This window comes from Hippocampus guttulatus, chromosome 4, assembly GCF_054856545.1.
Source record: "Hippocampus guttulatus isolate MCC_2025c chromosome 4, RoL_Hgut_1.0, whole genome shotgun sequence".
Lineage (NCBI taxonomy): Eukaryota > Metazoa > Chordata > Actinopteri > Syngnathiformes > Syngnathidae > Hippocampus > Hippocampus guttulatus.
Window position 1 is genome coordinate 10,645,409 of NC_141264.1, and position 12,317 is coordinate 10,657,725.

Sequence of the window (12,317 nt, forward strand, 5' to 3'; positions counted from 1 at the left end):
GGAAGGGGAAGAAAGGAAAATGAAAAAAAAGGAGGGAAGGAAGCTGATGTTGGTGTCTTGATATTGTTCCTGAGAGTTAGCCACATGATGATGTCCACACATCAGTATGTGATCTAACTACCGGTAGTAGAGAGGTTGATGAATTAGATGCACCATTCAATAAAATCAGTCACAAACTCATTCAAAATGAATCTTGGCATTTGACATTTGAAATCCTCTAACAAATGTTTAAATGCTTTTTGTGCTTGCAGTTTGCAATGGTGTACTCATTAACAAATATTATCTTGTTTCCAAGTAAAACAGTTTTAAAAATAATCGCAACAGCTCTCATGCAAATCAGTTCTACTGCACTGTAAATGACAAACCCAACATGATATCATATTATATATCTGACAGTGCCAATCAAAACTGAGTGTTATCATTTTTGAAAGAGAGCTTTTTGGTTATATTTCTTGTCTTTTTAAGTGAAGGTTTACCAAATGTTTTATGATTCCCTGTTGGTCTTTTAAGAGTAGTAATAGTTGTGCCTGGTGCAGGATGTCGTTTCCTGGCCTGCTGTGGCTATTTATAAGGCGCCCTTTTAGCATTCCGAAGTCATTCTTGGCTCCTGCAGGATCTTGTGACACCCGTGAGAATATGAATATGTGTTACTGACAGGGTCAGTGTAGATCAGTCTAAAGTCAAAAACACCTCACTTGCCTCAGTGGACAAAAACATCACTCAGTGACAATATATATTTTACTAGCAACCATCTCACATTGTTATGTACAAATATAATACAATATGAATAAAAAATACAGGTATAATATTCCATAGATCAATTGCACTTTGAATATCTTCCTTTGACATGCGCTCTCCTCCTTGTTCTTCTTGTGCTACTTGTCTGCTTGCACAAAGGAGGCGAAGACGCTGTCCTCCTTCGCCAGCAAAGCCTGGGGCTTGTCATACTCCAGGATGATCCCGCGCTTCATTACAATCACCAGGTCGGCATTCAGGATGGTGTGGACACGATGCTGTGCGGCATAGAGGAGCACAAGGGAGGCCGCTGAACAAACAAGCGCAGTCCAAAACGTGTGTATGGGGAGAGTGAGTGTGTGGGAGTGTGTGTGTGTGTGTGTGTGGACGGGGAGTGGCCATTATAAACTGCCGTATGTGCTCTTACTGCTATTGTAACCACTGTTCTGTCAGCAAAGGCAGTCATCACCACTTTCTGCAGGATGCTCTCCTATGGATGCAGAAGAAGAATTCAATTTTACATATACATATAATATTGTTTTTTTTTAATATATTTTACTTATCATATATATATATATATATATTTATATATATGTATATATATATATATACACACAAACACACACACACACATTAATGGTATGGATACATAAATGATATTTTTAGTATCAGTTTAATTTTGCTCCCCTTACAGTTCTAAATGAGAAAATATAAACATGAAAAACAGTTCTGGTTCATGCAATATAATGCCACAGTCTCCAACCATAATATCAAACATGCACTGGTGCCTTGATACAAGCTGACTGTATTCCATGACTGTTCACGGAAGTCAAAACACCTACGTTTCAAATAATCTTTCCCCATTGAAATGAATGAGGAAGCCATTAATCCGTACCAGACCCACATTCCAACCCACGCAAAGGTTTCACTACTGACTCAGTAACTTGGAGTAAGATACATTATTTTTCACAAAATGATAAATACATGCCTGTGAGTATTATTTTATATATTGGTTAGCCCGTCTACGAAGTTTTGCACGATTTGTAGCATTAAGCCAAACAGACTTTCCAGAGGGAAAGCTATGTGGTTGTTTTAGATACACATCATGAAATTCATTGTGCTTTATGATTATTTTCTTTTGCTATTCATCCCAAGTGCCAATGAGCAGTCTAAAGCTTCTGTTTTGAAGATTTTTTTTACTCTCTGCTTATCTTCAATGGTGTTGAGCTGAATTCACTGCCACTTTATATTAATAGTTCATAAAGACAAATTTTTGCTCGCGATCCAAAGTAAAAAGTTGGCCGGACTATGGTTTGTATCTGCAAAAGTTCATAGTTCGAGACACTTTTATCTCAAGGCAACACTGTATTGTTAAATGTACAGGTGCTCATCAAAAAGTGTCAATGTCATGAAAAAGTTTATTTAGTTCAGTAACACAGTACTATTCGATTAGTGAAACTTGTGTAATGCATGTATTCATTCTACACACACTGAAACATTTGAAGTGTTAATTCATTTTCATTTAGATGGTTATATCTGAAAATGAATTTTAAAAAACACTCTAAAGGTAGTATTTAATTTGCGCCTGTATTTTACTTCGTTGCAGTGTGCCAGCGTACCACCATTTACTGGTTTTAGAAAATGTGTCACTAATTTAAAAAGAAAAACAAAAGCTGTTCAATGCTTGTTTTTTCCCTCACTCGCTTCTAATCGACTTGACCTAAGAAAGTAAATTGGGTGAGTTAAGTTAAAAGCTAAGCGCTGTCTGCTCGAAGGCATCAGTGGTGCGTTATTGAGACCACAAATGTCAGTCTTTGTCAACCAGCATTCAGGAGATGCTCTTACGTAAGCAGCAGCTGATTGCACACACCAGCCCTCAGGCTCTTATTTGCACACTTTTCATTCTCCCCTGCTGCAGAAGTAAGTTTTTTTTTTTTTTTTTAGAATCACCCACTTAGCTTTTGCCGCAAACTGTATTTCCTTGTGTTTAATAGTTGCCATTGGTGACAGAATATCACTCGGTGACCTCCACTCCACCCCTCCCTGGAACAGTTTTCTCCCTAGAAACATGGTTAGCCGTAAACACACACTGACCGTTGCCATGTCGATGGATGCCGTGGCTTCATCCATGATGAGGATGCTACTCTTCCTCACAAAAGCCCTGGCCAGGCAGAAAAGCTGACGCTGACCCTGGCTGAAATTTTCTCCTCCCTCCGTCACATTGGCATCTGGAGACATGTTCAAATTAAGAAGTGCAATCATCATTCATTTGCTAAACATCAATAATCTAATCAGACCCAACACCAGAAACTATGGCAAAAAAGTACTACTACTAATAATAATCATAATAATGCTCCTTGGGGGGCGGCCAATTGCAGGGCAAATGTAAACAATGAATAAACAATTGTCACACTTATGGTTAAACTAAGAAATGCGTTTAGGGACGGAAGCAAAAATAAACTGAGTAAACTCTTATAAGCACAAGAGAACACGATGATGATGTTCCACCTGTGATTCAAACCCAGCATCTCGTGCTCGCAACTATGACTAGTTTCTTCCTAAATGTAATGTAATGTCATACAGTATTGATGTAACTATATATAGATATATATACAGAGCGACAGATAGACATATAGATCAACAGAGAGAGAGAGCGTTGTGCTCATACGTTGACATAGGATATGTAGATACGGATGGATGGACGGACAGACAGACACTACAAGTTATCGGTTGCCGTTGTGTCGAGCCTGAGGCGAGTATCAAATGATGATGAATCATCACCTTGACTGCTTGTTCATGAAACTTACAAGAGTATAGGGGAGATAAATAGCAAGCCCACAGCAGCCCAATTCATAAGCATACCAGGCACTCGTCACGTTCATCACACTTATCGTGGAAGTCAGATGAAGGTGAGTGTCCCCCTACTAGATGTGATCTGAATATAAGACCGCCACCTGAGAACGAGCACTGTGCATAAACAGCCTTTGCAGGGCATTTGAAATATTGATGCTCATGTATTGTGATACAGTACAGCAGACGTGCGATGGAGGGCGTCCGGGTAAAGTTTGGCACCTTATTAGTGGTCATGGAAACAAACTGACCTTTGATTCTGTTTTTTTTCTGGCATGATACGATCACAACAGTGTATTTGACAGCACGTACAGTATGTCTTCACACACACACACACACACACACACACACACTCTAAAATAGATCCAACTATAAACTCACCCAGCCCTCCTGGAAGTGACTTAACAACAGGCTTCAGTTGAGCAATCTCCAAAGCTTCCCAAAGCATCTCATCCGTGGCCTTCATTTCTGGGTCCAGGTTGAACCTACACACAAACACACCACATACACAATAACTGGAACAAAAGCAGAACTCACACCATACATTAAATGTTAAACAATTACCTTCGAAAGCTTACAAGCCTCTGAAATATTTATTCAAAGAATGTGCCTAGACAATTAATTGTGAATGTGAACATGTACAGTGCGTGAGGGTTTCAATGTCAAATTTGAAAAAGTAATATTGGAATCAAAATCAGATCTGGATTAAACACAATTTCATCTTTTACGCTTGTATACACAATTTGTTCATATTGGAATCATATATAATTGTTACCACCTACAATTAATTATTGTCATTTCAAAAAATGTTAATGATATTTTTTTTAATATCATCAATAAATTTAAAATAAAGCATATATTTGGGATAAAAACTTCCATATACCGTGATTCAAAAAGCAAGTGTCAATATATCAAAAATAGTTGAACGGAAACAAACTGGCTGATGAAAACCTCACCTCCTGGAGGTACACCCTGAACTTGTCGGCAGCGCAACATATACGCACAAATAACCGTTCATCATCACATTCACACTTACGGACAATCAATAGTTTTGGGAATGTGAAAGTGTGTCTGTGTAAGAAATCTCTCTGGGCCTTGTGGAAGGAAAGCATGGGGAGAACACACAAATCTGATCCGAGATTCAAACTCGGGACCTCTAAATTGTGAGGCTGCCAAACTCAGGAACACGTCCATTAGTTCCAATTCGACCATTGTGTCAATACAAGCAGTAAACGTGCTCTCTGGACCAGATTGTGATCGACCATAGAAAACTTGGGGGAAAAAACCCCCCCATCTATTCCTGAAAGCTCGTATAGGCACTTCTGCGGTTGTCTAAAAATAACACAGGTCCTTTTGAAGGAATGTGACAAGCTCTCAGCTCCGTTCGACGCTCGTGCATGAGATAAATAAGTGCGGTGCAAATATGTTAAGGTCCTTCTGCGCCTGAAGTGTCACCTGATCTAACGTGACGTATCGAGAACATCTGCAGGTAAAACAGAAGTTCGTTTGTCTTCATACCGAATGGTGCCGCTGAACAGGATCGGGTCTTGCAGGATGATGGACAGACGAGACCTCAGCGTCTGCAACGGCAGCTTGGCAATGTCAACGTCATCAATCACAATTCTTCCTGTCAAAGTCAAGAAATAATTCACATCGAGTGCATGATCAAGTGGCGCATCAAACACGATGGTCTGAGAGTGCAAACCTTCAAACATGTCCACCATGCGGAAGAAGGCCAGGGAGAAAGATGATTTACCGCTGCCTGTCCTGCCGCAGATCCCCACCTGCAAAACAAACACCCAACATTAACGCTTGCTCAGCTTTTTTCTTTTTCTCACCTGAAGTCTTCTTGACCTTCTGTCCAGGGTTGATGTGCGCGTGGACGTTTTTGAGCACAGGTTTGAGCGCGGCATCGTAACGGACGCTCAGGTTCTGGATCTGGATCTCGCCACGTTGGGGCCAGCCGTCAGGGACCTGAGACAGGCCTGGCAACCACAACAAACGCCGGCCGAGCATTAGTTGCACTGCAAACTAGACAGTATATGGTGATTAATTGCATCTGGATTAGGAGTGGTTAGAGCCCAGTTGAAATGACTTTCAGTCCGTTTTTTTCCAAAGCTGTAGAACTACAAATTCTTTATGGATTTAAGGTGGAACTCACTCAGCAGACCCTCGTAATTCTCTGGTTCTATTTTGACGAGGCTGTTAATTCTCTTGACTGATCCCAGCTGTACTTCCATGTCTGCCAGGTTCCGCACCATCCAGTTCAGGTAGTTGGATACCTGATAGACAGAACGCATTCACTCAATGATCCTTCGGAAGGAAAACAGGGCCCACGGTCTCACCATGAGTGCGTAGGTGAGGCCCAGTCCCACCAGTCCGGGAGAGAGCTGATCGTAGAGCGAATTTGTAATCGAAGAAACAGCTGCAACCAACACCACACAGGTCCCAATATATTCCTACAAGCAGATAGAGAATTTTCCGCTGATATCATGAAGAGCTTAATAAACATTAAAATTGACGAGCATCCTATTTATTGCCAATGCAAATGCCAAATCATTTGTCCAGGGATCCACAAACAAAGTCATTTCCACCGGGACCAAATGCGTGAGCCCAAATTAAAACATCATAACAAGGTGGCATGTCATGAATGTGAACGAGAGGAACAAGACCAGGACAAATACAAGTAAGTCATTACCATGCGGACCTCCAGCCACCGATTGGCTGCTGTGAGGAAAAGCGAGGCGATGTTGTTGGCATCTGTGAACTGAAGTAACCTCTGTCTAAACCTGGGCTCATACCTGAAGGATGAGAAAACCGGTTTCATTTTGTAATTTCATCAGGAGTATTCTTTCTATGGCAAGGAGCCTTGGTAACAGTGATGGCAGAATATTCCTCATGAGTCCGTTCAAAAAGATTTTATGCTCACCTGAGGGCCCTGATGGTGGTGAGACCCTCCACTGTCTCAGAGAAGTGGGAGAGCAGAGGCAGTTGGGTGCTGTCCTCTAGCTGCTGCAGGTCCCTTTGCAAAAGAGCGGAACGGAACAACAACTACTTCAGCCAAGTTCTGCAAAAGTAAGCTAATTCGGCCTCTCGTAAAAGGTAACCCTCTGTATGTTGCCCTTTACAGTCAAGCCTCGGTTTTCGAACGTCTCGGTTCTCGACCAATTCGGTTTTCGACCAAAAATTTCGAGTTTTTTATGCCTCGGATGATGAACAAATTTTGGTTCTCGAACAAACGGAGCGCACATGAATGCACCACTTGACTCCTCTCGCCTTCCTTACACGAGGAAATGACGCTTCCTCGGGTAGACAAGGAAGTGACGCTTCCTCGTGTCGCTTTCCATTGTGAGCAGACGTGTTCAATAAACTTTTTTTTTTTTAAAGAGCGTGGTTTCGGTTTTCGAACAGCCTTCTGGAACTGAGGTTACACTCAAACCGAGGTTTGACTGTATTTGAAAGAAAACAAATATGGTGTGAAAAAAAGTTTGTCTTTTTCAACACTTGTCCATCGTGTCCACACACTGACGCACATGCCCCCGGTCCTTGTCAGTCTCACCTGGAAGCCACACGAAAGTATTTTTGGATGAAGTAGCAGGTGACAGCCAGCGGCAGGAGGGCGATGAGGAACACAGGAGTGACGTAGGAAATGACCCCCAGGGCGGACACACACAGCAAGGTGGAGCGAGAGAGACACTCCAGAGTGGTCGGAATATGCTGATCGATCGTGTTCGTGTCTGTGGAGAATCGGTTGAGGATGTTGCCAAGTGGGGTGGTCTCAAACAACCTGGAATGTCAAAAGACAACAATATAGCTATTCATCCATCCATTGTCTATGGCGCTTGTCCACATTCAGGTTACTTGTGAGCGGGAGCCTATCTCGGCTGATTGGGCAAGAGGCAGGGTTCGAGCTCGGACAAGTCACGGGTCAGTTGCAGTGCACACATTAAAAACAAACTAGGAGCCATTCACAATCACACTCTACTGTATGGGCAATTTAGAGTCTTCAAGGAGACTGACATGCATCTTTTTGGAAAACGGGAAGAACTAGAGTACTTGGAGAAATCCCCATGCAAGCACAGGGAGAACATGCAAAGTACACAGAGGCCGGACTCAAACTCAAACACAGGACTTGTTACTGTTACTTGTTATGTTCTATAAAACCTTATAGTAAGACTATTGTACATGCTTGAAATTTGAAGTGGGAAGAAAGTGTGTGTTGATTCAACTGTGTGTGTGTGTGTGTGTGTGTGTGTGTGTGTGTGTGTGTGTGTGTGTGTGTGTGTGTGTGTGTGTGTGTGTGTGCGCGCGCGTGCGCGTGCGTGTGCGTGTGTGTGTAAAAAGTCTCTGGGCATTGTGGAAGGAAAGCAGATGGTGCTTGGAGTAATGGGGCGAGAAAGCATGCTTTTAACTGTGCTTCTGTTTTGAATACAAACACACACATCAATCTCTTTCACAGCATCAAGCTGCTACACGGAGAGGTGTACCTCATGGGGGCCAGGGTAATCTTGTTCAGGAGGTTCTGGTGGAGCTCCTTGGCCACATTGAGACCGGTCCATTCCACAGCCACAGAAGAGGCCAAACACAGAATGATGCCAAGGCAGCACAACATGCTGAACACCAAAAGATACCACGAGTGACTGAAGCCACAGTCCTGTAACAGCACATACATGCAATTAAATATTGTTTTCATGATTACAGTAGATAAACCTGATGCTGTGAAAAGTACAGCAGTGTGTTGGAAGTCCTCACACACACACACACACATGCACACACACATGCACACACATTGACATACACATATACATCTATATAAATATCAGCTCTATTTCGGCCTACATCATAAAATGTATCCGTTTATTTATACGTGAATTCTACTCTCCGTTCCTTTTCAAGAAAATGATCTGTGATGTGTGAACTCCAATAAAACCCACCAGAAATAAAAGATAAATTTGTCGCTAGTCGTTTTCAACAAAGAGAGTGTCGCTAAGATAATGAGAAGAAGTCTCCAGTTCAACTCAGAACAGAATGAGAATTGAAAAATGCTCCCCACGGATGCTTACACCAAAAGATCGGTGATTGGCTCATTTCGCTGTCAATCAGAAAGAGATTCAGCCTCAGACAGATCATCCAATCATCATGCAGAAAAGCTGAGCGTCCGGGCCAGCCAATAAACGCCCACTGTCCATAGACTCCCAGAGACGCTGAGTGTCCAATGGGCGGGACAAAACTAGCATTTATCCAATGACTCGTCTCGTTTCAATGCATTGGGACAAGCTACACTGAACTCTCGAGACGCCCAGCGTCCGCACGGTCGACGCTCAGCATCCACACAATTTAAAGCACAGTGAAGCTACGGGAATGAATGAGAAGAGAGTCGCGTCGTAACCAGTAATAAGAAGCTGATTCGGAACAAAACTTGATCGCGTTGTAGCGCATATTTAGTCAATGACATGTACACACAATTGTATGTACACACATTTATTTGATCACTTATTTTTTGGACATTTTAGGGGAAGCTGAGCTTCCCTTGCAGTCTTAGAGCAATCGCCTCTGATATACACTGTATGTGTGTGTGTGTGTGTGTGTGTGTAATATTTACTACCATGACAACTCTGGCGTTTCCTTATCAATTAATGAACAAACATGCTTACTTTGGCTTGACTGGTTTGCAACATTGATAATACAGTAACTGCTCACGATGCACGCGAATCCCCACTAGTAACATCAAACAGTCCACTTGTGTCATTTCGTTGTCAACGTGTTAATGCTAAGAGTGTGGTGTGCAACAGCAGGCTGGCAGCCGTACAGTGCCGCAAAGAGACAAAGGAGACAGCCATAGGTCAGTAATTACATTTGATAGCAGCAACTGGACTTGGCTGTGTCTACGTGTTGATTAGATACACTTGCAGGGACTCGCTGCACTGAAGTTTATCAAAGCATCCTTGGGCACCAAGCACATGGTTTATCTTACACTTAAGTTAATATGAAGTGTGTTCGAGTGGAAAAAAATATATAAGGGAGGAGGATGACGTGCCGTTCAGAGTTCGTAGCTTCCACATGACCATGAGAAATGTGATCTGGTACACACACACACACACGCACGCACACACACACACCACAACCTATGTATATATTTACACCTATAATTAAACATTGATACCTGATCTGGCTGACCTGAAGCAAATGTGATTGCAGGACTGTCTCAGTTCAACCTTCATGTTCTCATAGTCATTGTATTTTGTTTTTTCTTAATAGCAGCGTGTATGTGTGTGTAAGTGTGTGTCTGTCTGGTAGATATTACACTGAGAATAACAAATGGTTGCAGTAAGTCGTAATGATTTTCACTTGTAAGGCTGATGAGACCCACTGTTCATTTATATGTTTTTACATTTGTCTCACTTCAAGTATTGACATTCTTCCTCTTACTTTCTCTGTTTATCAGTGCATTCGTTTTACTGCTCTAATGAAGAAGCTGGCATGTGGTCGCTTCAGGGTTTGTTAAAGAGCACTCCATCTGGAGCTGGCAGTCAGTGGTTGCGCTGATGTTTTCGATTCCGTACGGCTCAACGGTGATTCAAAGATTAGCGCCTACTTGGTTATGCAAATTTCTGGTGGCCCGCATTTCAAAAAGAAAATTGATCTGAATGATTCGTTCACAGTGGAAGCAAGGAAAATATGACTCCAAAGCAAACAGTCAAGCAATCACAGTTATAGTTTTGCATATAGCACCAAAATGGACAAAATATGATGTGATTGCTTCAAATGTTTGTTAGTTAGTGCTATGTTGCGAGGCTGCATTGTCACATGGCACAAAAAGGCGGGGTCAGCGACCGCCATACTAACTGTTTTTCTTTGATTGTTTTATATTTGTGATACGTTGAAGCGTACGCAATACACTATAATACTGACTGCAGTTTGGACTTCATGAGTCTAGTCGGTTGAGACTTTGTGATGAAAGGCTATATCGAAATAGATTTGACTTGACTACTGCAGCAAGTGCAGGTTACTGACAGACCAAAGCACTTCCCAAATTCTTAACGAATTTGAGTTTTGTCACTGCGATAGGAAAGTAAATGGGTTATAAACCGAGGATTGCAATTATGTTTTCAGCATTATCATTACGATGATTTCACCCCGACGCACAGAATCCTCAGTTTTCCGGCCAACCGTGATTACGAACTGCGCGGATTGAAAATGGTAGACAACTGTGCATCAAATGTGGGTCTTATGCCATGACAGCATTGGGCAAACGTATGGACGTATAAAACACCCAATCCTTTTCATTCCTTCCGACCACCCTCGCCCCCCAAAAAACAGTTTTCCTCAACGTGTCTAGACACAAATACAGAATTGTTTTCGTCGTGGAGGTGGACTTTTTTTTTCTAGGCATTGTGATTCATCAAATATTTTCATCAGTATTTGTATGCTCTATCCGAAGGAATTCAATTAGCCAAATATCTATGAAAAAAGTAAATAAACGTTCCTCTCCCTCACCTGAACAAGTGTACAGTTGTGCGCTGTGGCGTCCGACTTGGCCGTGATGACACGTGACGTCCAGTGTGCCAGCCAGTAATCAATGGACACCATGAGGGTGTGTTTTAGGAGCTGTGACAGGAGGAGCAGGGTAAGAAGCAGGATCCCAGCCGAGGACAGGTAGGTGCCACAGGAGCGCCATGGTATGGTGGCTCGTTGACGCATTACCTGCGACAAGTTGTCATCATCATCATCACTCTGCAAGGATTCTTCTGGAGACAAGAAAGAGATGAGTTCACTGGAAGGATGGAACTTACATAACGTGTCTGATAAAGAGCGACACCCTCCTCTTACCTCGAATGAACTTAATTTCTTTATTTACCTGCGCTCTCCTGCTGCAAATCATTGTTGAGATCCCTTAGTCCCAAAAATCTATTTGCCACAGTGCTCAGATTGTTTTTCGACTCTCTGTCTTAATTAAGCACCCCACAAACCAAATAAAATATAGACAAAGTAATTAAATATAACTGCAATATCTACTGCCGCTTAGGTGTACATTGATTAGGGTTTAATGAATAATGTGTAAGTTTATCACAGGCAATAGAGCTTCTCATGCCAATATCTATGCGGCTGGGACTTGTGCCAACAACCCATATAATGTCATCATCGATCTGTGGCTTGGGTTCTTAGTTTTTGGTTCGGTAGAAATATTAATTCAGCTCCAGAATCCTATTCACATTGCTGGCAACTACAGGAACAATGGGAAGCATTTTCTTGTATAAGCGCTTTTCTATAGCTCGGGTTCTCAAAGCGCATCATACTATTACCTCATTCACCTACTGATGACGCAGCATCAGGAACAACCGGCGGTTGTGCTGCTTGCATGAAGACAAGACTCAATTGCAGCAGGGGAAAAATAAATACACTCAGCTGCAGTAAGCTCACGGACTGAAAGCCCTTCTCCTCATCATGTCGATATTTAACTGTTTATTGGCAGTAGTGCTTTGACCCCTCACCTTCCTCATCCTCCTCAGTCTTAGCAGTCTCTCTGGAGTACATTGCTCTCCGCAGGTTTTTCCTCTCCATATCTGTCATGCTTGATGCCACTGTCTCCTGTGGAGTGGAGATGGGGGGGGGGGGGGAAACATGGTCTCCCCAAAATACAAGAGAAAGCAATATTGTTTGCCCATTAGGGAAACACAGAGCCAATCTAAAGTTCATTACACAAAACAATAAACGTCTATGCGTTCGCTTAA

At 42.3% G+C, this 12,317-nt stretch overlaps 1 protein-coding gene across 7 annotated transcripts in view; it reads right to left on the bottom strand.

Annotated features, from left to right (window-relative positions):
• Positions 1-724: 724 nt before the first annotated feature.
• The window catches only part of abcc8 (ATP-binding cassette, sub-family C (CFTR/MRP), member 8), a 46,478-nt gene continuing 34,885 nt past the window's right edge, over positions 725-12,317 (bottom strand). For 2 of the 7 annotated variants that reach the window (XM_086109199.1, XM_086109204.1), the window contains exons 25-38: positions 12,078-12,174; positions 11,083-11,333; positions 8,073-8,239; positions 7,145-7,372; positions 6,515-6,607; positions 6,284-6,386; positions 5,931-6,044; positions 5,747-5,867; positions 5,440-5,570; positions 5,291-5,369; positions 5,104-5,212; positions 3,967-4,070; positions 2,830-2,963; positions 725-1,225 (exon numbers count right to left, since the gene is read on the bottom strand). In XM_086109199.1, the coding sequence (XP_085965325.1) occupies positions 992-1,225; positions 2,830-2,963; positions 3,967-4,070; positions 5,104-5,212; positions 5,291-5,369; positions 5,440-5,570; positions 5,747-5,867; positions 5,931-6,044; positions 6,284-6,386; positions 6,515-6,607; positions 7,145-7,372; positions 8,073-8,239; positions 11,083-11,333; positions 12,078-12,174 (1,965 nt within the window). In that variant the 3' untranslated portion in view covers positions 725-991. The remainder of the gene's footprint in view (positions 1,226-2,829; positions 2,964-3,966; positions 4,071-5,103; positions 5,213-5,290; positions 5,370-5,439; positions 5,571-5,746; positions 5,868-5,930; positions 6,045-6,283; positions 6,387-6,514; positions 6,608-7,144; positions 7,373-8,072; positions 8,240-11,082; positions 11,334-12,077; positions 12,175-12,317) is intronic. The other 5 variants (XM_086109206.1, XM_086109203.1, XM_086109205.1 and 2 more) reach the window with 5 other exon arrangements.